The sequence below is a fragment of the Nothobranchius furzeri genome, chromosome 13 (genome assembly GCF_043380555.1).
Source record: "Nothobranchius furzeri strain GRZ-AD chromosome 13, NfurGRZ-RIMD1, whole genome shotgun sequence".
NCBI lineage: Eukaryota > Metazoa > Chordata > Actinopteri > Cyprinodontiformes > Nothobranchiidae > Nothobranchius > Nothobranchius furzeri.
The window spans coordinates 21245232-21270205 of NC_091753.1; the positions used below are offsets into that span (position 1 = coordinate 21245232).

Consider the following 24974-nt stretch of genomic DNA (forward strand, 5'->3'; position numbering starts at 1 on the left):
GTTTTGGCTCGGAGCTGTTAATGAGAAACCACGGCTGCATTCCTGGAGCCTTTCTTTCTGTTGTCGCGATGGGATCTTGTTGCAGAGGTCAGGGCAGGTTGCAGCCTGTCTCCTCGCTGGGATGCGTTTCAGCAGGGCTCTGCTTGGTTTTGGGTGAATTGGTTGTTGGAGATGACTGCAGCTTTAATTTGGATCGGTGAATGGGTCATGCAAATTCTGAAATGGTGTTTGCAAATCGTGCATCGCAGACATGCAGCCGCGTGTGATTTGCTTAGGTCAGACTGGCTGGAGATGCGGATATTCTGGTGATAATGAGGCTGGACTTACTGGAAAAAGTGGACGCGCAAAGCTCCTTGAGCTCCAGATAAACCTGAGGATGGATCAGAGAATAAAGCTGGTTATGATTTGATTTGTTATTTTTACAAGGGCAGTGAAACAGTTTGCGTCAACAGGGTAAAAGTGGGGGGACTGGTTACCGTTTGGAGTTTCTTGCTGCTTGCCTCCCGGGCTCGGTGCCTCTGCAGTAGCTCTTTGACCGTGGTCTTCACTCGGACGCCCTGGTACACTCTTGGTTTTTCTGCATAGACAGGAGAATTCCTGTTCCGTTCACCAAACACCCAGAGAACAAAGGTCCCGGCTGCACCACACCCCGAAAATCACACATATTTGATGTTATGGGAATAAATCTCGTCATCCAGTAAAAGAAATTAGCTACGAAAAAGTTATTTCATCATGAAATGTTCAGAAACTGCACGGAGCGTTCAGAGCCCGCCGTGCGTAAAGGCTCTCCGGCGCTCCTTGCGCACTGCGGCTATTTCCTGACCGCGTTTACGAGCGGCATCACAGAGCTCCGCGATTCCTTCCACACATCTGCTTTCTTTCGCTCCAACGATCTCCCGAATCCAGGTCAGGGCGACAAGGAATAAGAGAAATGCGCGACAGTAAGTATACTTCTGATCACAAACGTGCGCGGAACGTTTTTAACGATGACGAGTTTAAACGCGTCTAGGGTTGTTTGGTGGAGCTGGATTATCCCCCTGCAGCCGCGTAAATCTCACTAACACATTATCTGAAGGCTTCCGTCATTCAGAACTAAGATGGGCTCATAAAAAGAAGTCAAACCTGCAGAGGTGTTGGGTTTTACCGTCAGTGAAGTTTGGGCAGAGCAGCGTACGTTTTTATTTATTTATTATTTTAGCACCAGATCCGACTTTAAAAACATCAGATTAGTGATCAAAAGTTGTTGCCATTGTTTCATGTCTGGATTATTTACAGTCAAAGCCCCAAACTATTCTCTTCTGTCAATCTAACCAAATCACCCTGCCCCGATCTTTAAATGAGCGACAGTCATCAGAGCAGCGAAATTATTCGGAAAACAATTAGGTGGGTTTTTATTCATGAAACTGTTAAAGAGTCCACAAGAGCGCTCCGCATTGGTGCGCGTAATTTGGGCCTAAAGGCGTAAATTAGTGTGGACTCAGGAGTGGAAAATACGATTTGATTAGAGGAGAAGGCTCGGCTCTGAAAGCCTTATCTGATAAATATTCATATAGTTAAATGCTTCAGTGTAGTTTGTGTTAAATGTGGAGAATGGTGGGCTAAAATCCCAAACAGACACATCCCACTCAAACGCCCTGTTACGCACAAGCAGTCCGGGCAGAGCGCCTAAGTCTTAAATCTTACCACCAGTGGCAAAACACCTGATCAAAAAATGTCTGCGAAACGAACATCTACAAGTCCTGAGGTGCGTCAGTTCATAAGAACTAAACGTACTGTAAACCCAGTAATAGTCAGTAAATCTCAACAAGAAAGTTCCACAAACCCGAGTGGCCAGAGGCTCCTATCAGCAGGAAAAGATTATAAATAAATAAAAATAGTTTTAGTTTAAATAAAAAGCTTATAAGAAATCCGTAAGTGATTCTATAAATGTTTTAAAAGTGCAAGACAAGCGGGCATCTGAAGGGAAATAGACCCAGCACGTCCATGCTGACTCCAGCAAGTCTAGTCACAATCTCCAAACATTATATTTATAATACTTTTCTTTTTTCTCTCTCTGTTTAACAGGACAAAAATGTCAAAAAATATTATCTGAAGAAAATCCGGGATTAAACTTACCAGACATGTTGGCTAAGAAGAGAAGAAGATCCCTGAAGAGGACTTCTGGAACTCACAACGTTCTTTTCTGCCTCAGCAAAATGGCCAAGAATGAAATTTGAGCAAAAGTCTCCAAAAACTTCAACACAAATGTGTTTCAGTGGGGTCAGAGTCTCCAACAATATTGTAAAATAGCTGGGGACATATTAGTTTGAGATTTTCTTCCTCCATCCCTACTATTTAAAACCCCTAGAACTCAATGATTTGACAATGATTTGATTGCGCGTTACTTACAATTTGAATATTCAGAAGCAACTCTCACAAATCAATTTTTTTGTAAAATTTACTACGCATAGACATTGTATAAGCCCTACTTTAATGATATATGTTAGTATTTTATAGTTTGCCCTTAAAAAATCACACTTTTATCAGTTTTATCCTCCTTTTGCCACATCACAGCATCACAGCCCATAATAAACCCTGCAGCTCCGGATGCGTCGTTTACGCAGCTTTAGGAGCGATTTTCACCCTAAATCTACTATTAGACGGTTATGGGTAAAGTATAGACATTAACCATTCAGGCTATAATATATAGTAACTTTTAAAAACGGATAAAACGCATTAAAGTGGGTTAGAAGGGGGCGTGGCAAAGATCGGCGGCCATCTTTGCAGGCCTTCAGCAGGTCCCAGGTGCTCTCACCTGCTGCAGCAGGCTGCAGGTAAATCAGTAGCACAGCGCAGGAATAAAGCTTTAAAGTTGTTTAAAAGGAAAATAATAATTAATAATTTCTCATCCTCACCACTGAGAACATTCAGCTGTGCTTTATGAATTTAGCTATTTATATTTTTTTAATCAGATTATTAATTCCTTTAGATTTGGTTCTAACTTTTTTAAATAATAGTTATTTATAATGAATAACTTTGTATTGACCCCTTTAGAGAATATTTTTAATGATATAAATAAAATCTGATGAAATAATAATGTGAATAAACTAAACGTGTGATTTATGTTTAACTCTTATGTCACCGAGTCATCTTAAAGTCTTCTTGTAACCCGAAATGCAGAATTAACTCCCACTTATTAATTAAAACATTTTAATAAACGTTATTAAAGAACTATTAGTTGTTTATTATTTTTTCCACTCAGCAAAAGAACATTTTTTTATATATTTGTGTTTATTCCTGCCATGTTATTATATTTTTGCACACGACTAGCTTATTACGTTTGATTCAGATTATTCCATGTATATGTTTCTTTGTCTCCTGTCCTCCCGAAGTTTTCCCGACTCGCGGCTGCTCCTCCTGGGCGCAGGCTCCTCTGGCAGCTCAGCGGCGCCATCTGCTGGACAAAAACATCTCCTGGATTCTGAAGCTGATTTTACCCAAAAGAGGCTTTACTTGGTCAATTAAAGTTCCAGGTTAAAATGTGTTTTACTTATTTTATTTAAAAAATGAAATCCAATAAACAATGAGATTAAAACATGGTAATGCACGAGTACCAGGGATCAACAGACCGCTCTACATAAGACCAGACTTTGGACGTTTGCCCCTGTCTAACATTGTTAAGACATGCAGCGTTTGTTGTGATGTTTAAACCCGTTATGCTGCAGAGACCAGACAAAACAGACTTTGATCAAAGAAACATGCCTCAAATATTTAGGTGACAACTTGATATAAAGAAGGGAAAAGAAACTCCACACAATATAAATGCACAAGAACTCAGAGAACACACAAATCTTTAAATAAATATCAGCGTATAGTTAAGAGCTGTGGAGGTCTGAGATCTAAATGCTTAATGTGTTAAACCACCAAAGGGGTTATTGATGTTATTAGAGGTTAAATTAGAATATTAAAGTCATTTTCTTTAACTTTTTATAATTTAAAACCAAACGAATGATCAAACTTCTCCCGTTCCCCTTTAATCGTGTCCACAACAAAATGCTGACCTGCAGTTCCAGTATAAAGGATAAAATCTGTTTTATTCCGTTTTTCTAAACACTAACAGCATTTTGTCCTGATTCTGGAGAATCTGTTACAGGATCTGTCTGTAGGTCACGGATAAAGTGAGATTTTAAAAACGAGAGACCAAAAACTCTATTCAGTATCAGATTTCTGTCTATGTGTTACAATAAAAAGCAGATATAAAATAGAGTTTGTCTTCAAAAGGCAGCATAGTCACATGACCTTTAACCCTCAGTTCAGACACGATAATAGTGGATTGTTTACTTCATTCTTTAATATTTTTGTTTTAGTTTCAGTCTTTTATTCAATCTTGAGTACTTTTGGTTGTGTTTCAGCGCCACGGTGTCCGTGTCTTTCAAAACCGACTCATCTCCGTGTCTTTGCTCTATCACCAGCTGGTGGTGTTGGTCAGCTGGTGATGCTGTTTTATCAACACACCAAAGAATAGACTCATGAGGAAAAAAGCAAAGCTTTGTCCACCAAAGGGCCTCTCAGAGAGCGGGTGTGTGCTGCCTTTGTTTTAATGTCTGTGAAGTTTTCTCTTCTCTGTCGTTTGAAGCAGTCAGTAAGCCCTCCGGATCTCATAGGGTGACCATGCGCTCACTCCGTCCTCCTTGCCCCAGGACGAGTGGGCCTCGGTGCTGGTAGGGAGGCTGCCGTGGCCTTCGGACACCTCCTCCGCCACCATCTTGGACACCAGGTCACTGACAGGACTGCTCATGTAGGGGGGGCAGGGGAAGGAGGAGGAAGGCACAGAGTAGGGGCTGCTGGAGGTTAGAGGGTGGTAGTGGACATCCTCCAGGGGGTGAAGAGTGTAGGACTGGCTGCTGGCTGAGGGGACCATGGAGGAACCACGGCTGGGTGAGGGGTACTGGGAGGGGCTGCCTGGGGGTTCCGGGCTGGGCATCGAGGGGGGGACGCTGACAGGGGCCAGGCCTTCTGGACAAAGAGCTTCAACCTGGGACACTGGCTCAGGACCAGACTGCTCCCACGAGTCCCTCTGAAGCAGAAAAAAATGAGCAGAGAGGAAACATTATTCACTTGTTCGTTTCCTCATTAGATGACACAACACTCACCCACAGGAGATCTTTTATGACCAGATTATTTACTTTTATGATGCATGTCTGGTTTTCACAGCGTGCAGTTTTATGGGCATTCTGTCTAGTTATTATGAACTTTTCCACAGAAGACAGACATGTCTGTTTGCATTTACCCACTGAACTGCTGAGACTCTGTTTATCATCTTTGCTGTGTTTGTGTGGCTCAAGAACAGTGGGTATCTGGTTGTGTTCACCATTTGCCTCACACCGAGCATCACACATCCTTAGATCAGACACGGTCAGGTTATTGATGGTGGTTGCTGGTTATGAACACGCTGTCGTACATATGCCGACCCTGAACTTCTCAAACATGCTCAAAGGGTAACATGACCAGTGTGTAGGCTGGCCATGCAAGAGCTGGGATGTTTCCAGGAACTGGGTACAGATCCTTACAATATGGAGCTGTGCATTATCCTGCTGCAACATGGGGTGATGGTTGTGGATGAATGGCACAACAATGAGTCTCAGGATCACTGCGGAGGCCACGGACAGCTCCATTAGCTGCAGAGCGACACTTTCGAGATGTAAAACAATGCTTTCGTAGGTCATTTCCTCCCCTCTGCATTAAGAATGTATAACTTCACAGTTTAACTAGTACTGGCATTATCCTGTTACATACTAACATGCAATTTTATGTCTGTGTTCAATACTTGTACAGTACCAGGTGCATATTAGTATGTCTGTGTCCCTTACAGTATGTCGCGAAGTTCTGGAAACCCAAGTTTCCTTTTTTATGTGTTGTTTTTAGGGGTTGAAGGTTACATTAATAGTTTAGTGTGTGTTTACCTATAAACTTATTATTATTTATCTCTTCCTTTTGTGTAAGTGCTGCTGTAACAAGTGAATTTCCCCACTGTGGGATTAGTAAAGTCTATTCTATTCTATTCTATTCTATTCTATTCTATTCTATTCTATTTCTGTGCATTCAAAATGTTTTTGTGTAAAATGCATCCTGCACATACCATAACCCCACATCAGCAAACCAGCACAACTAAGAATGACTTAATATTACGACCAGTCTAGGACATGTACGGTCATTCTGTCTAATCAGCATCTTGGTGGATTATCTCAGTGAGGGGGTTCTGATTAACCCAGACTGTAAACAACATTTGAGAGAAAGAGGCCTTTTGAGCACATAGAAGCAGTCAGAGATCTTTCACTTCAGCTCGTATCAATGGAGGCAAAAACAAAAGGTATCTGTGATTATTCAGTTTTATAAACTCGTAAGGACAGTACAGCAGTTGAAATGTAAAAGAACCTAAATAAAATTGTTTTCTGGAAAATAATTTGTAATAGTCTTTATTCATTGTTTTCACACATAGATTACATATAAAACAGTCTGATGCAGGATGAGTCCTGAGTCTCTGAGTGCAACAGCAGCAGCTCACACTGACAGTTTCAGTCCACATAGAGACGATCTGCTCTATCTCTCAATTGCTGCACACAAACATTCCATGTTTTAGTTAGGCTTTTTAAACAAACACACACACACACACACACACACACACACACACACACACACACACACACACACTCGCACTCGCACTCGCACACGCTCTCACACTCGCACTCGCACACACACACACACACACACACACACACACACACACACTCGCACTCGCACACGCTCTCACACTCGCACTCGCACACACACACACACACACACACACACACACACACACACACTCGCACTCGCACACGCTCTCACACTCGCACTCGCACACACACACACACACACACACACACACACACACACACACACACACACACACACACACTCACTCACACACACACACACACACACACACACACACACACACACACACACACACACACACACACACTCACTCACACACACACACACACACACACACACACACACACACACACACACACACAAACAGTGTCCTTGTTCATAAAGGTGAGCACGATTGTCAACACAGAGTTAGTCTGTTGATGTGCTGTTTCTAGGAAATAATGGGAAGTACCTGTCAACAATATATCTATCTATATCCATATCTGTATCTCTCTCTATATATAATAAAAAAAAAATCCCATCTCACCATCCACGGGCGGTCTCATCTTTCCAAGCTCGAGTCCTCTGCTAGAGGCCTGGGAGCTTGAGGGTTCTGCGGTTTCTTAGCTGTTCCTAGAGCTGCATAATTCTGGACTGAGATGTCTGATGTTTTTCCTGGGATCTGTTTTAGCCACTCCTCCAGTTTCAGGGTTACTGCCCCAAGTGCCCCAGTGTCCACGGGCACCACTGATGTCTTCACTCTCCAGGATTTCTCAAGTTCTTCTTTGAGACTCTAGTTTCTCGTGTTCCCTTTTCTCTATGTTTTATCACTTGGTATTGCCACATCAACCACAACAGCTTTTCTCTGTTGTTTGTTCACCACCACAATGTCCGCTTGGTTCGCCATCACCATTTGGTTGGTCTGGATCTGGAAGTCCCACAGAAGCTTGGCTCCCTCGTTCTCAACCACCTCGGGGTGTTACCCACTTTGACCTTGTGGCTTCCAGTCCATAGATGTTTCTGTACACGGTGCCAGCCACTTGGTTGCTACACCTTGCAGTTATGTGATGGATTGTCTCAGGGGCCTCTCTGCATAGCCTACACCTTGGCCCTTGTCTGGTGTGGTAGATCTTGGCCTCTGTTGCTCTGGTGTCCAGGGCCTGTTCCTGTGCTGCCATGATGAGCGCCTCTGTGCTGTCCTTCAAACCAGGGGCCTCATTTATCAAGTTTGCTTACGCACAAAACGGGGTCGGAAAACTGCGTGAGCAACTTTCCACGCAAACTTTGGGATTTATGAAAAAAAAGTAGCAGAAAAATGTGCGGAAAAATGTGCGCAACTTTAAGTTGACTTACGCACATGCTGGACATGGAGAGTACCTGCAGTGCTGCAGCTGAGAAGGATACAATTGTGAAATCCTGCAGCATTATCACTTGTACCGCTTCATTTTCACACAAAACAAGACCCCCCACATGCACACACACACGCACACACACGCACACTCACACAGCCTGAAGCGCAGAATACGGAATGCAGAATATCAGCAGGGGGACAGATTGAGACAGACTGTCATGTGACAGTGTGTGTCCTGTCACTTTGACCCAATTGATCATGCGCCCTGCCTACTTGGACCAGGGAGATCTCCGTTTGGCTGACTGGTTAGCGCGCCTGACTTTCATCTGGGAGTCTGGGGATTGAATCCCGATTGGACCATTTTTTTAATATCCGCCACAGATCTCTGAAGAACTCAGCATTGACGGCTTCAGCAACGCTGTGCCCCTCCGGATTTTCTCTTATTTGTGTTGCAAAAGCACTTCCTTTAATTTCTCCACCTCACCCACAAGTACCTCAACTTCTGCTTTTGAAATAGCGCTTCCTTGATCTGCGGTCGTGACCGAAATGCTGCAAGGAGCTGGCTTATGAATATGCATGAGATCTACAAGGCAGTTTGCATTGACCATTTATGGCAGTAAGTGGGCGTGGTGAGGGCGGGATGTGACTAAAAAGCAGCTGAGAAACATTCTCGTTCGTCTCTGATTTATGAAGCAGAGATTGCGTGCAGCTGTGCGTACTCCCTGTTTGATAGATCACAAACCTACCTGGAGTAAGTAATTTTTTTTTGCTGAGCTTAAGTAGGGTTTTAGTAAAGATTCTATGCAATGTTTGATTAATGAGACCCCAGCTCTTTCTAGCCATTGGTAGGATTCCTTGATATCAGCCACTTCAGTTATATGTCGGTGGTACGTCCCATGTAGGGGTTTGTCTTCCCACGATGGTATATCCAGCACCTCCTCCTCTGTTGGCCGTTGTCTGAGACATTCACTAAGCATTTCATCTGATGGACAATTATCCTTGATGTACTTATGGATCTTTGATGTTTAATCTTAGACAGTGGCTCTCACAATCACTAGTCCTCAGCCTCCTTCCTTACGCTTAGGGTGCTGGACTTGGGATGGAACCCTCCATGCATGGTTAGGAGCTTCCATGTCTTAAAATCTGGGGTATGTGTTTCTAGCTTATTGCCAGACTCCTCCTCTGTTTAATTCTGCACAGAGAAAGGGTCTGGGAACTCTCCTATTCAAAAAGCCCCACCCCCTGAGAATTCTAGCTGAACCAATCAGCGCTGAGTAGAGTACGTCACACACCACAACACTGAGTTTCTCTTAAACATGGCGACTGAAGTGGAGTTCGCTGCGGATCTTTCCTTTGTTCTAAGTGACTTGAACATGTTTTTAAAACCACAACAAGTAGAAGCGCTAAAAGCTTTTCTTCTAAAGAAAGATGTTTGCGCTGTCGCCAGATGCCATTTTTGACTACAGCTAAAAAATACAGCGTTGCACGATACAGTCGGCATTTCCGTCTTTTTTCTGACTGGTTATTTTTGAGCTGGCTAGTCCTGCCCCTCAAGTGCCTCTCTGCCTTTGAGTAACCAAATGTACTCTGCGCATGGTGCTGATTGGCTCGGTTAGAATTCTCAGGGGGTGGAGTTATTTGAATAGGAGAATTACCAGACTCTTTCTCTGTGCAGAATTAAACAGAGGAGGAGTGGTGGTTGTAGTAATCAGGCCCGGCGTCAAGGCCGGGCCTGGGTGGGCCCAGCCCGCCCATTTGCCGATCTGGCCCGCCCAGGACAGATTACAGCACCGCATGCAAATGTATTGGCTCGAGACGATCAACAGAGGGCGCTCTAGGTTACTAATCGACAGTTTTAGATGCAGTAGAAGAAGACGCTTTGGTACAGTAGCTTGCTAAAATGGATATCAGAGCTTGGTTTAGCAAACAGATAAACAATGCTAGCACAAGCAGGGATGACGCATCATCAAAAAGGCCAGTGCAGTCAGAAGTTGCAGCTACAAGCACTTCTGTTCCTCCTCTCTCCGTGCCTCCAGCACAGTCTCAGCAGGCAATTGCGCCACCGAGTGGCAGCAGCACCAACATAAATCGCTGTTCAGATGACCTCGGGGTGGATAAGCCTAATCAGGTGCGCCTGGAAAATTATCCAGTTCGACTTTTCTCTGGGAAAAAATGCAGTTTTTCTTCATCATGGTACCAAAATAGAACATGGTTGGAGTATTCAGTGAAAACAGATGCAGCATACTGTTTCCCCTGCAGACAGTTTAGTTCTCATTCCTCATCAAACTCTTTGTTACCATTTTGAATTCAGAGGTGTCTGCTGTCCTTTTTATTCAAATGTTTTAAAACGCATATTAAAGTTGAAACTGTTTTTGAACCATCTTAAATACAGGGTTGTCTGTTCTCTTTTTTAGAAAGAAAACACTAGATTTTCTAAATATTGTTTAGAAGACCTAGGTTACACTTCTTACCAGCTGGTAGCAGTAACGCACCAAGTCAATGTTTACCCAGAAGAAGAAGCACGCAGCCAAGAAGTAGCATGCTAACCTGATGCTAACTAGTATTTGTGATGTAAACATTATGAGAAATACGTGCAAAAAAAAGAATTTACTAAGGTATCAAGCTGCAGGGCAGGATTTGGAAGAAGACATTTGGACTAAGTACGTTATTGGAGAACATTAACTGGACATTAGGATTGTTTTGAGATGGTGACTGTGGTGCGCAGGCGCAGCTAAGAACGGTGAGTTGCAAGTATTGGTTCAGTAAAATTGGTTACTTTGTCTTAAGTTTTGATTGCATCTTTGATTGGCATACATAATCGGAATAAAACAATGAAGAATCTTAGCTTTTCAGTTAGTTATGTAGAACAAGTTGGTGACACAAAATGACGGATTTGACCCGGAAGTATATGTATGTAATGTCCACCAGACAGATTATAAACATGCAAAGGGGTTGAAAAAAACACGGTTTATTACTGGGCCCCCCCCAGAAAAACCCACTGCCCCTCCAGGTGAAGTCCTTGGCGCCGGGTCTGGTTAGTAATCATTCTCAGTGCTTCGTCAGGATCTGGCTAGGACTGAGCAGACAGTAGCGTGAGTTTGGATATGGAGTGGTGTTATGACCCAAGCGCAGAGTGAATGGCACTGGGTGTGAATATAGTAATCGTGGCGCGCAGCTTGAAAGGAGACGAGAGCGTGCTGCGGTTCCAGAATAAAGGAACAGACTTACAGGAAGTAGACAGGCTGAATGATTCAGTTGGTCTGGTCAGGAAACAGATGTGGTCAGATAAATCCGGACAAGGTTCCAGGAAGAAACAATGACTGAGCCCTGATTAGTGATTTAGACTTCCTGAAAAAGCCCGGGAAATGTTAAGTGGACCAGAAGTCCGGGGATGTACATGGTGGGAACTGGAGTCTGGAAGGTGGAGTGAGGGGAATGAAGGCTGGAATTGGAGTTATGAGGCTGGATTGGGACTGAGGTGGGCGAGAATTGAGGAGATCAGAACAGGGCCGTGACACCATCCACAAAGGATGATGGTACATCACTCAGCAATTGTAGTTGGCGTCGGGGTTGCTTGGTGGTTATTCGCGCCATTATTCTATCTCTCAGGTCAGTTGCTGCCTCATTCAGAGTTTCACTTATTGGTGCTTTGTACTCAATCTCTGTATGGGGAGTTGATGTTAACTCCCCTCTGACCTTGTGTCCTGGCTTCCCTTGAGACACTGTTCTACAGCCAGAATCAAGTCACTACTGGATCGCCTAGATGAAGTTAGATCATGGATGGCCTCCATCTTCTTACTTTTTAATGAGGGCCAAACAGAGGTAATTGTTTTAAGTCCAAGCGCAAGTTATGCTTCTAATCAGGATGTTGACTTCTCTTTGTCCCCCCATTTAAAAAGGAGCCAGTCACTGATCTGTGTGTAAAGATCGTTGGATCTCTAAAGCTAGACTGATATAAATGAAGTAGTGTGCTCTTGCTTTTTCCATCTTCGCCGCAAATCAAAGATCAAGCCGTTAGTGTCACAAGCTCATCTGGAGACCGTAGTCCATGCTTTTATTACTTATCTTCTAGACTATTGCAACTCCCTTTACTCTGGAGTTAGCAAGGCTGCACTTGCTCGGCTTCAGCTTGCACAAAACGCTGCTGCTAGATTCCTGATCAGCACCAGAAACAGGGAACACATCACACCTGCATTGGCCAATCTGCACTGGCTTCCATTATAGTTCAGAGTTCAGTTCAAGATACTTGTTTTTGTTTTTAAGTCTCTGCAGTACTGTACTCCAAGTTATCTGTCTGACTTACTCACCCGATACAAACCATCTCGTGTGCTTAGGTCATCACAGCAAAACTTACTATTTGTTCCAAGAGTAAAATGCTCGACTAGAGGAGGATGGGCTTTCTCAGTTTTGGCCCCCAAGCTATGGAATGGCCAAACAAGCACCCTCACTGCTGGTGTTTAAGAGTCGGAAGAAGACTCACTTCTATACAGTGGCGGGGGGCTCAGCATATGAGCTAGCCATATTTTTAGACAATTTAGCTAATTTTTATCAAGTTATATTTTACTTATTTTATCTTGTTCTTTTAGCCACACACACACACACACACACACACACACACACACACACACACACACACGCACACACACACACACACACACACACACACACACACACACACACACACACACACACACACACACACTGCCCAGCCCAGTAAAAGTCTCCACCTAGATTTAACTAAGCAATTAGGTACACGCGTCATATTGGATAATTAGTTAATTTCAGCTGTTATTTAACCCAGCTGGTGCAATGAGCTGCTTCTCATTTCTTAAACAACTATGTGGAAAGACACATCTGGTGGTCGTGGAAAAGATGTTAGTCTGTTTCAGAAGGGTCAGATCATTGGCATGTATCAAGCAGAGAAAACATCTAAGGAGATGCAGAAACGACTAAAACTGGGTTAAGAACTGTCCAACGCATTATTAAAAACTGGTCTAATGAGTCCAGATGGACCCTGTTCCAGATTAATGGGAGCATCAGGGTAAGAAGAGAGGCAGATGAAGTGATGCACCCATCATGCCTAGTGCCTACTGTACAAGCCTGTGGGGGCAGTACTATGATCTGGGCTTGCTGCATTTGGTTCAGCAACAGGATGTGCTCCAAGAATGAGGTCAGCTGACTACCTGAATACACTGAATGACCAGGTTATTCCATCTTCTCTGATGGAACGGCCATATTCTAAGATGACAATGTCAGGATTCATCGAGCTCAGACAGTGAAAGAGTGGTTCAGGGAGCATGAGACGTCATTTTCACACATGGATTGGCCACCACAGAGTACAGACCTTAACCCCATTGAGAATCTTTGGGATGTGCTGGAGAAGGCTTTGTGCGGCGGTCAGACTCCACCATCATCAATGCAAGATCTTGGTGGAACATTAATGCAACACTGGATGGAGATAAGTCTGGTGACATTGCAGAAGCTTATCGAAACAACGCCACAGAGAATGTGTGTGTAATCAAAGGTAAAGATGGTTGGTTCATATTAATAAAATATTAGAAATTGTAAAAATATGAGAGTATGTGAACTTTTATTTGGTGAGTTTTCTTTTGGCCATGCAGTGTGTATACGACTGACACGTTCCACCAATTAGTCTATTTGACAGTGAAGTTGAGTGAAGCAGGACTCACTGCTGCTGTGTTCATTTCTTTTTACTAGTGCGGGGTGGAGAGTGTCCGAACATTACAGTCTGGTGTGTGAGCTGGTCTGACGGCCTCTTACACAAGCAGAACTAGAACAAGGAACTTAATAATGGACTCTACTCTATTCGTGCCCCTTTCCTCAGGCAGAAGGTTGAGCAGCCTTAGAGCCCACACTGAGTATCATGACCTCTGACCTCTGTACTTAACTCACTTCTGCAAGATTTTCATTATTTAACTCTTTGTTCTAAATCCACATTAGACCACATCAAGCCTTAAAGGATTCACACGAAGTATCAGGATTAGTGTCTTCATCAGAAACCTGCCACATCTAGTACATGTCCACTGCCCTCTGGTGGGGTTCTACAAGTGGAAATGGCCAATTTTATTTATGTTTTTTAACTATATAGTAAAATAAAACACATTCACTTAGCCAATACATAAACACCAGATGCTAAAGGTTACTAGATTTTAAAATATATATATTTTTCAGGCTTTAAAGGGAGTTTTCTTGAGCCCTACCAGATATAAATGTGATGATTCTCCACTGAAAGGTGGCAACAGGGACGATATGGCCGACGAGGGCAGAAATGAACTTCCAGAGCTGGAAAAGGTGGCGGCGCTGCGGTAATCCCCAAAGGTTTCTGGGTAGTAGCTGTCGATGAGGGAGGAGTAGCTAGTCATGGCAGAAGATTCACAGCCCAGAGGTTTCCCTCCAAGAGTGGAAGAATAAACATCAGGGGGGAACTGCTTAGTGGACGGGCAGAAGTCTGTGTCGGATAAGAAGGAACGTCTCATGCTGTAGTAGCTGGGTAGCACGTGTGTTCCTGTTGGATAACATGAGACAGTAAGGATTACTGACAACCTACATTTTCACTTCATCCATGCTCCTTCAGCGTGTCCTCAACCTTTTAAAGATCGGGTTCTTTTTTAGAAGTTGTAAAAAATGTAAATATCTGATTTTCTGGCTTTAGTGTGACCTGTTTCAATTCAGTCCAAATACCAAAGCTAAGATTTTAAAACCATGATGCAACTTTTCAACAGAGAAATTTAACAAAGTGTAACCAATGACAAAACCAGTTTGGATTTAAACGTGTTTTAACAATAATGAGTCTTTGTTCTTCTGAAACTCACCTGGCATCTGAACAAATGAAGGTGGGGTGGTAGATCCTCCCTGTTAGGAAGACACAACAATTCAGATTCATTCAATTTTAAGTCAGTTGGATTTTAGCATATAGACGTAAACCCAGCAGCCAGAATGTCACAATATTCTGGAGGAAATGTTCAAGTTTCAATGCTTGGATCACGGTTATGGTTCCTTCTACATCAGGGGTATTCCATTCCAGTCCTGGAGGTCCAGTATCCAGCACGTTTTGGTGGTTTCTCTGATTCAACACACTTGAATCGCCTGTGCAGCAGCTCGTCAGGCTCTGTAGAAGCCTGTTAACCACCTACTGATTGAAATCAGGTGTGTTGAAACACAGTTAAAACTAAAACGTGCTGGTTACCAGACCTCCAGGACCGGAACTGAATACCCCTGTTCTACACCATATGACTTTATTAACTGAGATATGTTTTTTTTATTCTTTCTAAACCTGTTGTCTACACGATCTCTTTTCATCTTGCGGTGTGTTTATTATGTGAAGTGCCTTGAGATGACTCTTGTCGTGATTTGGCGCTGTATAAATAAAATTGAATTGAATCTTCATAACTTCAGACTCAGACTGACTTTATTAATCCCTTAGGCACTGTTGGTTCTAGGGACGAGGCCACAGAGGCATTGGCCCCTTGCTGAAATCTGATTGGCCCTCTGAAGTGCTCTTGTCCTGTCACTCATCTGTCCTTTGGTGATAATCAGGTAGATGCAATTCCAAGTCCAAACACTAGTGGTGCTAATGAGCCAAATAGGAATATCCAGCATTAAACCGTATGTAAGAATGTTGGACTAATTGATAGATTCTTAACTAAAAATGAGCTTTTAGAGTTCAGACAGAACAAACTTAACAGTGGCCCTCAAAGTCTCATTCACTCTGGCTTCCTGTTATTTCTGGGGGACAACAAGTTGAGACCATTATTAAAAGGTTGGGTTGGTCACTGGATCAGGCTGCAGAAGCCCTAATGATCCTCACCAGAACAAAGCAGAAAGAGATTCGTGCAAAGTGGCGGTGACCTGTGTGCAGACATCCTGCAGGACACACACACGGTCCTGCAGGACACACACACGGTCCTGCAGGACAGAACGACAGGCTGGTTTGCATACTGCTAACATGAAAGAGTTGATATTAAGCCTGTGTCGGCTGGGACGCAGGCAAATTTTGAGGGCAGAATTTGAATGTGATTTGCCCACGCCAAGACTTCCTCATGTGCCCCAGGTATGGCTCAGTGCATCTCCGAAGGCTGTGTATGAAAATCAGCGAGCTCAAGCTCAGTCAGATAATATGTGTTTGTGTGTGTGTGTGTGTGTGTGTGTGTGTGTGTGTGTGTATACGTGTGTGTATGTTTGTCAGTGTGTGTGTGTTTGTGAGTGTGTGCATGTGTGTGAGTGCGTGTGTGTGTGCGTGCATCCATGCGTGCATATGTGTGAGTGTGTGTGCGTGCGTGTGTGTGTGTGCGTGTGTGTGTGTGTATATGTGTGTGTGTGTGTGTGTGTTTGTAATTGTGTGTGTGTGTGCGTGCATGCGTGTGTGTGTGCATGTGTATGTGTGTGTAAACGTGTGTGTATGTTTGTCAGTGTGTGTGTGTGTTTGTGAGTGTGTGCATGTGTGTGTGTGCGTGTGTGTTTGTGAGTGTGTGTGTGTGTGTGTGTGTGTGTGTGTGTGTGTGTGTGTGTGTGAGTGTGTGTGTGTGCGCGTGCATCCATGCGTGCATATGTGTGAGTGTGTGTGCGTGCATGTGTGTGTGTGCGTGTGTGTGTGCGTGTGTGTTTGTGAGTGTGTGTGTGTCTGGGGGGGTTAAGTGTGTGTGTTTGTGTGTGTGAGCTTAAGTTTGTGTACATGTTAGTGTGCAATTGCACATGTGTTAGTGTGAGTGCATGTTTGTGTGTGTGTGTGTGTGAGTGTGTGTGTGTGCGCGTGCATCCATGCGTGCATATGTGTGAGTGTGTGTGCGTGCATGTGTGTGTGTGCGTGTGTGTGTGCGTGTGTGTTTGTGAGTGTGTGTGTGTCTGGGGGGGTTAAGTGTGTGTGTTTGTGTGTGTGAGCTTAAGTTTGTGTACATGTTAGTGTGCAATTGCACATGTGTTAGTGTGAGTGCATGTTTGTGTGTGTGTGTGTGTGTGTGTGTGTGTGTGTGTGTGTGTGTGTGTGTGTGTGTGTGTGTGTGTGTGTGTGTCGTGTGTGGTGAAATTGTGGGTTGCAGTATCATGGTGATGGATTTATTTACCCATGTTTCACACAAAAAAGCGCTTCCTTCCTATGCAAAGTACTTGTTGTATCGAGTTACACAATTTTGTTTTACAAAACTGGACAAAAAAAGATTTCCAATCTGTATTCAGGACTGTGTTACACTTATTTGTGTTAGCTTTTAAAAAAGACAATATCAGCTTCAATATGTCTGTTTATTTTTTATTATTTATACAGATATGATTTATTCTGTTAATTTAATCGTTTCTTTCCATTAATTGAGATTGGTTTTAAATTACAACACTTTTTTTCTCAACTCACAACCAAAGATCCTAATTTAATATCATTTCTGCTTAACTGTTAAGAGACATAGACCACAAAAACTCCTCATAACATTTAGGCATCACTGTGCTGTAATAGCAGCACACCTGGTTAGACGGGGTAACCGGCTCAAGTGGGACATCTTTGTGAGTTCACTGTAGCTGTTCGTGTCTCAACATGAGCGTGATTGCTCTGTGGTCAGCGTTGGCTGATGCTCAATGGCCTTTTTATTCCCTGTTATAAAAGATGGTAGCGAGTAACATGAGGACAAGGGCGGCTTTAGTTACTGTAGCCTTTGGTCATTATTAGCTCTTCAAGCATCGTCCATAAACAGCTATTGTATCAGAGTTTTTATCAATCTCTGTGAGCCGAGCTTCCATTTGATGTAGACACCATTTAATGTTGTTTATGCAGTTTGATTTGAGCAAATATCAACGTTTGTCTCCCAACATCACGTATCTGCCTAGAAGTAATCGAAGGCATTCTCGAGGTGAGGCTACAAGGTTAAACAGTTAAATCAAGATATGATGTGCCAATGCAACAGCATTAATAATAATAATAATAATAATAATAATAATAATAATAATAATAATTCTGCATTACAGCCTGTTTTCACAATTTATCTTATAAACATCTTGTTCCTGATGAACTTCTAACCAGCATCTCTCTAGACTGTCTGAAGCTTTTTCAGGGTTTATTTATTTACGACTCTTTTTTCAACCTAACCTATTTTAAATGAGTTTTTTGGTTTGATCGTCCGTTGAAGTAATTCTGGTGTATTAAACATTCAAACACCAAAAACGGTTCATAATGGAAATAGCAGTCTGAAGGAATACAGATGGAGACAACTAGAAAGCCTGACTTAGTCGTTAGTGAGGTCACCGTTTAGAGATGATTCTCTGCTCCATCCTGAGAGACTCAACAGGTCCTCAAAGGCAGCAGGCAGAGGTTTATATGGTCATGAAAAATGAAGTAGCCTAAATGGCCATTTCAGGAAAATGTTTAACTACTTTTTAAAACAGATTATTTTTTTGTTTAAATGGAATAGCAGCTTCATTTGTGAGGACTTCACTCCTGGTGGGTTGCTGATTGAAACCCAGGCTCCATTTGTCAGTTGTGTCCTTGGGCAAGACACGAACGGTGGTCAGAGGGGCCGATGGTGCCGATTATGTGGCAGTCTCGCTTCTGTTAGCCTGCCCCAGGCTACTGTGTGTGTGTGTGTGTGTGTGTGTGTGTGTGTTCTACATAAAAAGGCAGCAACAAAAACAACAGTGTTGTTAGTTTATTACTTCAGAGCTTCTGTATTTATGTTTCATGTCTGATCCATCCCTCCTCCTCAGGATCACCTCTCCCGTTTCTAAGAGGCAGAGCTACTCCTGCTCAGGTCATCGGTCCAAGTCAGGGACAAACAGACAAACTTATTAACCTAACATGATTACTTTAAAGAAAGCATGTAAACTCAACAGTCAAGGTGTTGAACCTGGGACGGTGCAGCAAGGAGTTGCAGCACTGTGCACTCCATGACACTTCCTCACCCTCACTTGGGACTCCACATGTCAGCTTAAAGGTTGGTTTATGCTTGACGCGTCCGCGAGGTCCGCACGGAAAAATTGCCTCATTTTGCTTCATTTTAACAACCACGCCCCTCCACCGCGCCTCCGCACGGCCCAGAATTTCCGCAACGCGCACCTCGGAAAATTTCTAACCACGCGGACGGACAGACGCGGAAAAACATGGCGGACTGGCAAGAACTAGTATGGCAGAGGTTCGTAAATACAGACATTTGTATGATTCAGCTCTCAGAGATCACCGTGATCAACATGTTGTTAATAATTCTTGGAGAGAAATACCGTAAATCCTCTAATACAGGCCGATATTCAATTAAAGGCCGGGTCTCCAGTTTTGGTCGGTGTCGGAGTCAGCGGAAGTAAATAATAGCCGGTCTCTTATTGTGGCCGGATGGAATGGACCATGGAATGTGGTAACAAGCAAGTATGAGCGCCCCAGCGGCAGGATTATAGTACCCAAATCAACCAGCAGGAGGCAGTAGAGGTTCACGCAGACCTTTATTAGGCTTTTTCTTCAAAGCTTTGTAACGCTACAGACACGATCCTCTATCACGCTCCTACCACACAGAGTCACGGTGTCAGTTAACCATGCTAATTCAACCTGCTCCACAGAACGCACATCACCTTCCCTGTGGCTTACAGAACACTCACACAACACGCAAATCAGCACATAGGAACTAGCAGAACGATAGGAAACACATATAACACAATACCCAGAATGCACTTGGCTTACAACCCCAGCCAGGTCATTACACTATCAAGTTCAAAGAGAACGTGCTGATTATGCTGCAGAACACTCTGGAGAGCAGCAGTAGGGGGTGTATGAACTACAGTAATCCCTCGTTTATCGTGGTAGATGCGTTCCAGACCTGGCCGCGATAGGTGAAAATCCGCGAAGTAGGGACTCCCAGCATGCCCCTCGCGGGGATTCCCTCCACGTCGCACCTACGTCACAAACGGCGGCTATAAACGGAAGTCGCCTTTCCAGCTCACCACTCAGTCATCGTTTCTTCAGATTCATGATCAGAGTTTCCAACCTACCAATCAATCCAAGGAACTATCAGCTCATAGTAAGTTATCTTACTTACTTCTGGAAAGCCCGGCATTTCCGTGTCACTTCGTTGACGCTCGAACGCTCGGGGGTTTCCTAGAGCAGCTGGCGTTTCACCGACGCTCTCACTTCCGCGTCTGTGAAACCACGCTCCCTATTGAATTATGGTATGATCACATTCTCTGTGATCAGCAACGCGCTGTGCCGGACCGTAGGTACTGACACGCGATCGTTCATGTCGGTTCATTTCCTTTAATGTTTTCTGTCTTTTATTTGCGCCTGATGTGTATCGCTGCTGTGGAGCGGGGCGCATCAACTGATCACTGTTGCGGCCGGCAAGCAGGGAGCGCTCAGCTGTTTTCGCGGTCGGTAGATCTGCCTCCTGAGCACGGCCACAGTAACAATCAGGTGTCGCCACCTCAAAAACTAATTTAAAACGTGATCGTTCATGTCAGTTCATTTCCTTTAATGTTTTCTGTCTTTTATTTGCGCCTGATGCGTTTCGCTGCATGCTGTGGAGCGGGACGCTGCGGGCATCACCTTGTCCTCCGACGCACTGATCACTGATACGGCCGCCAAACAGCGAGCGCTCCGCTGTTTTTGCGGTCGGTAGATCTTTTAGAACTGCAGTTCAAAGGTAACTCATAAGGTGAATATATATGAACCCAGGTAGCAGTTTCTCTTTAGGATTAAGAGGAGATGCAGGAAGATAATAAACAGGCAGGACAGAAAAATAGTCAAATAAAAACAAGTTAGTTTTTGTACCTGCTGTTTCAACAAACAGACACCATTGAAGGTAATCAGAAGTGAGGAACAGAAAATGAAATAATTATTTTAATGTTTAGAGCAGCAGGAACTCCAAGAGGCTGCAGGCTCATCAGTGAGTTTGCAGCCGCTGCGCAGGGGGAGGGGGGAGAGGGCTGAAGCAGAAACTACCGTTGTTAAAAGAAATGTGTTTAACTTTGAAAATGTGGGCGCAATTTTAATTGTCAAAAACTCCAGCGAACCATTAGTTCATTTTGCTCAAATAGAAATAGAGGCCTGCCTCTAATACTGGCCCTCCTTCCAATAAAGGCCTGGAGCTTGATGAGCTTGAGTCAAATACAGGCCCGGGCCTGTATTAGAGGATTTACGGTAGCTCGTACTGTCGGAAAAGATGAGGACGCTGTTAAAAATGCTGAAATGCCATGTTGTAAACAACAGTAATTTCTACCTCTACTATGGTGTAGTGCTGGATGCAAGCTGTAGAGCTCCATGCTGCCCCCTACACTTTTGGAGAATATTGGCTCACCGCAGAGACGAGCCGCATGAACCATAAACGCTGCGAGTTGTGAAGCGCGTTCCATCCGCGAGCCGCATCACCAAGCGGAAAGTGAATGCGTCAAGCATAAACCAAGCTTTAGACAAGAAGGTAACTCAGTCAGCCCCATAGCTTATTTAATCCTCTGCCTTCAGAAAATGTGTAGAAATAAAACCTCACAGCTTTGACACAAGACTGTTCTCCCTCTAAGAACGTTCCTCTATCAGCTTTCTGCTCAAGTTACAAACCTCTCCATCAAATCAACAGCTGGACATTTCATAATAATCACATTGCCTGGTTTCTTCTTTTAGGGACTCCCACCTAATCCCTGTTTACCTGCATGGTGAGCAGCTTGTATATCTGGAGGGGACAATGAAGCCTCCACACAGAAAACAGAGTAAATACTGGCCTGAAAAAGCCTTTTGACAGCAAGTTTGCTGTGATGAAAAGCCAGTCTTGCTCGTGCATGCAGACGTATAAAACGCCGTCAGATTTCTCTGACTGTGTATGTGTAAGTATTTACGTTATTGTGTGCGTGTGTGTGTGCGTGTGTGTGTGACAACAATAGGAGGTTTGTTTGGAGCCTGCTCACAGCAGAGCACAATATCGGCTGGCAGGTGTGTGAGGATCAAACTTTGCATAGTGTGACTCCTCATCAACCCATTTTCTGCCTCCTCTATGCTGCCTGTCCTCCCACCCCACCCCCACCTCCACCTCCAGGGAGTTTTTGGGAGATCTGGCTATTGGCATTGCATGCATTGTGCAAAGATCCCTTTGTGAGGTAATGATGGGACCCTGCACTTTGTCTGCAGCTACCTACAGTGTGCTCAGCTATTTACAGACGGGCTTTACAAGTGCTTGAGGGCAGCAGAGACAGAAGGGGTGGTGAGGGGAGAGGCAAGTACAGGTGGTCAATAGATCAACCACCGGCTCGTCGGAGCACAAAACAACACAAAATGTAAACAGAGACTTTTAAAAGCAAGCCCTTAATTGTGAATGGACAGAATGTCAACTGTGGCTACAATGTTTGGTTTGAAAGAAAAAAGAAGTGGGGAGAGACGGAGGAGAGATGATGCTTACGTTGTATCTGGGCCCGTTTGTCTGTCGTGATCGCTTCTCCGCCAGCAGGTCTTTGACTGTGTGCTTGACTCGGACACCTTGGTACACTCGCTTAGCGTATTCTGGAAAGAAAAGAGAAGCAGTCGGGGATTCAGGACACAACACAAATCCAGAAACCGTTTCACCCGTAGCTCAACATCATACAAATTTTCATCCATCCCCACAAATGTGAGTTCATTTGAATGCTTCACAGTTTTATGCATATAGCTGAACTACTCTTTGGGACTGTGTGTAAATGTCATGGAAATATCCTCTGGTTTGGTCAGTGCAAATGAACTGCTAAAAAGTGGTAATTAACTACAAATATTTACTGTAAACATAATAGCAGCTAAACTCTGGAAAAAAGTGATTTACGGACAAAAAATATTTTAAGAAATATAAATCAATTTAAAAAGTTGAACTTTTATAATATTTGCAGCTGATGTGTATAAATCTCACTTTGGTGCAGGTGTGATTTGGGGACATTCCTGGGAAGTAATGCTGCAAACTCAATGAAAATGCAAACTTTATCATGCAAACGGATATTGCATGCAAAAAACAATATGTAAAAGCCTTTTAAATGGATATTTTAGATGAGGCGAAAATTTTTACAGAAGCAAGAGGAATGAAGTATGGAACGTTGCATTTATTTATCTATAGTGATTTTTATTTTTATCAAACTGTCATTTAGGACGTTTGTTCATTGTTTGATGGATGCTATAATAAATGTTCCAAAATAAAATTGGTTTAAATAACAGAAATCAATTTAAGCTCTACTCAGAACCTTTTATTTTTTTATATAATTTTTTTAAAATTAAATAAATATTTAGACTTGCAGCTGCTGATGGGGTTCCTCTCCACAACTGGATTCAAATAATCCCAAAAAGCAAAATATTAAAAACAGAACAATTATATTTTTACTTTTCAAAGTAAAAGCATGTCTACATTAATTATAAAATAAGCAAACATTTTAAAAAGTATTTTATAAACAATACTAGCAAGGAAAATAGAAGAGCATGAGTAGGAATGATGACTTACCTGTGTCCATGATGCTGAGGGACACACACACATACACACGCACATACACACACACACACACACAGAGGCCGTTCTGTTCTCTCTCTGCTCTATTTGCCTACAGTATCAGTCCCACAGAGCAGCACCATACTGAGTGGCGTGCCACTTACAGAGCTTTAACCACACTGTCAGGAGGGCAGGCACTCGTGGAACATGCCACCTCACTCTGCAGTCGTGAGGAGAAAGCTTTTCAAAATGACCTTTTATCTATTTGTTTAAATGCAAATATTTGGTGGGGACGTTTTTTAGACTATTTGCATCTGCAGTCAAGATTAGGGGTTGAGAGCATCAGCGAAATGAAAATGGAGCCGAGAAGCTTCTTCTCACTCTTCCTTTGGCTCCAACTCAGTTACAGAAATGAAAGGAAATGCTGCTTCCACCTTCAGATGTTTGTTTGGGATGGTTCCTACTGGTTTTTTTAATAGGCTGACAATAATTCGGATGTGACAAAAGGCATACATTTTTAAGATTAAGCACCTTTTTCTTTCTCTCAAATGTGTTTTCTTGAAGTTGTCTAAAACACTTAGAGCCAAGTAAAACCAAATGAGTGGATCCAGCTTTGTGATTAAAGGAGGAGCTAGAATAGCTGGGGGCATGTTTCACTAAACAGTCTAACGAAACTTACAGATGGCTTTTTAATTGTTTTCTGCCTGAAACCCAGCGTGTCATGGTGTAACATATGTGAGTGACCGATCCACGGTGTCCTACGTGATAAAAACCGAGCCTGGTCACATTTTGTCACAGGTGATTTCACAACTACAGCAGCACCACAGAGATAAACTAGCTGAACATTAAATTGGAACTACTTATTCCAGCTTGGATTTGCATGCTGTCAGCTCTGACAGTAAAAAGAAAGAAAATTGGATTACCGAGAAGTCGGCAGAAGCTTTATTCCTGCTAATGCCATGCGTGATCTGATCATTGATAGGTCATCCTGGTAGCTAATAATACTAATGAGAACGCAAATACCAAGGTGTGTCCTGCAGCAGCTGCCTCTGTTTATTATTAGCTCACTGAGACAAACTGAGAGGTTTGTCCAATACAGTCTTTTAACTACATGTGGACTTCCTGATAGTAATGAATTACAGTAATCCAGTCTTGAGGTACTGAGTGCATGGACTAGTTTTTCAGCATCACTCCTGGGCACGATGTTTCTAATATAATTTTATATACTTTACCTCATGTACCCTTCTTCAATTCACATCAATAAAGTTTCCCTTCCTGCCGACATAGAGTGGGTATGTAAAATATTCAGACCCCCATGAATTTTCCACTCTTTGTTATATTGCTGCCATTTGCTAAAATCAATTAAATGTTTTCCTCTTTAACCATCTGGAGGCAGGCATTGCAGATTTGCAACAGTTAAAACCTACCTACCTGGTTACTCCACATACGTATTTCATGAGCATTTGTTAACTCAGAAGTACCCGTGAAGGACTTAGTTGTTCGTCCTTTTATCAAAACTTATTTTGAGCCTGAGTGGGTTAATGTACACA

General features: G+C 43.2%; 1 protein-coding gene and 1 long non-coding RNA gene across 2 annotated transcripts; one reads left to right on the forward strand and one right to left on the reverse strand.

Moving 5' to 3' along the window:
• Positions 1–810: 810 nt before the first annotated feature.
• LOC139062471 (uncharacterized) lies at positions 811–3211 on the forward strand. The gene is made up of 2 exons (XR_011516013.1): positions 811–941; positions 2065–3211. It is a non-coding gene; the product is annotated as an uncharacterized lncRNA (long non-coding RNA).
• A 484-nt stretch (positions 3212–3695) lies between these two features.
• Positions 3696–23625, reverse strand: pou2af2 (POU class 2 homeobox associating factor 2). The gene is made up of 5 exons (XM_070543390.1): positions 23440–23625; positions 22384–22484; positions 14857–14896; positions 14245–14549; positions 3696–5056 (listed from the first exon to the last, which is right to left on the reverse strand). The coding sequence occupies exons 1-5, from the start codon at positions 23447–23449 to the stop codon at positions 4619–4621; spliced, it is 894 nt and encodes a 297-aa protein (XP_070399491.1). The 5' UTR covers positions 23450–23625; the 3' UTR covers positions 3696–4618.
• Positions 23626–24974: the final 1349 nt, after the last annotated feature.

Coding starts and splice junctions, on each gene's coding strand:
- pou2af2 (XM_070543390.1), bottom strand. Junction 14,550..14,856: donor TTCATTTGTTCAGATGCCAG/GTGAGTTTCAGA, acceptor GTTATCCAACAG/GAACACACGTGCTACCCAGC. Junction 5,057..14,244: donor AATCATCACATTTATATCTG/GTAGGGCTCAAG, acceptor TTTCTGCTTCAG/AGGGACTCGTGGGAGCAGTC.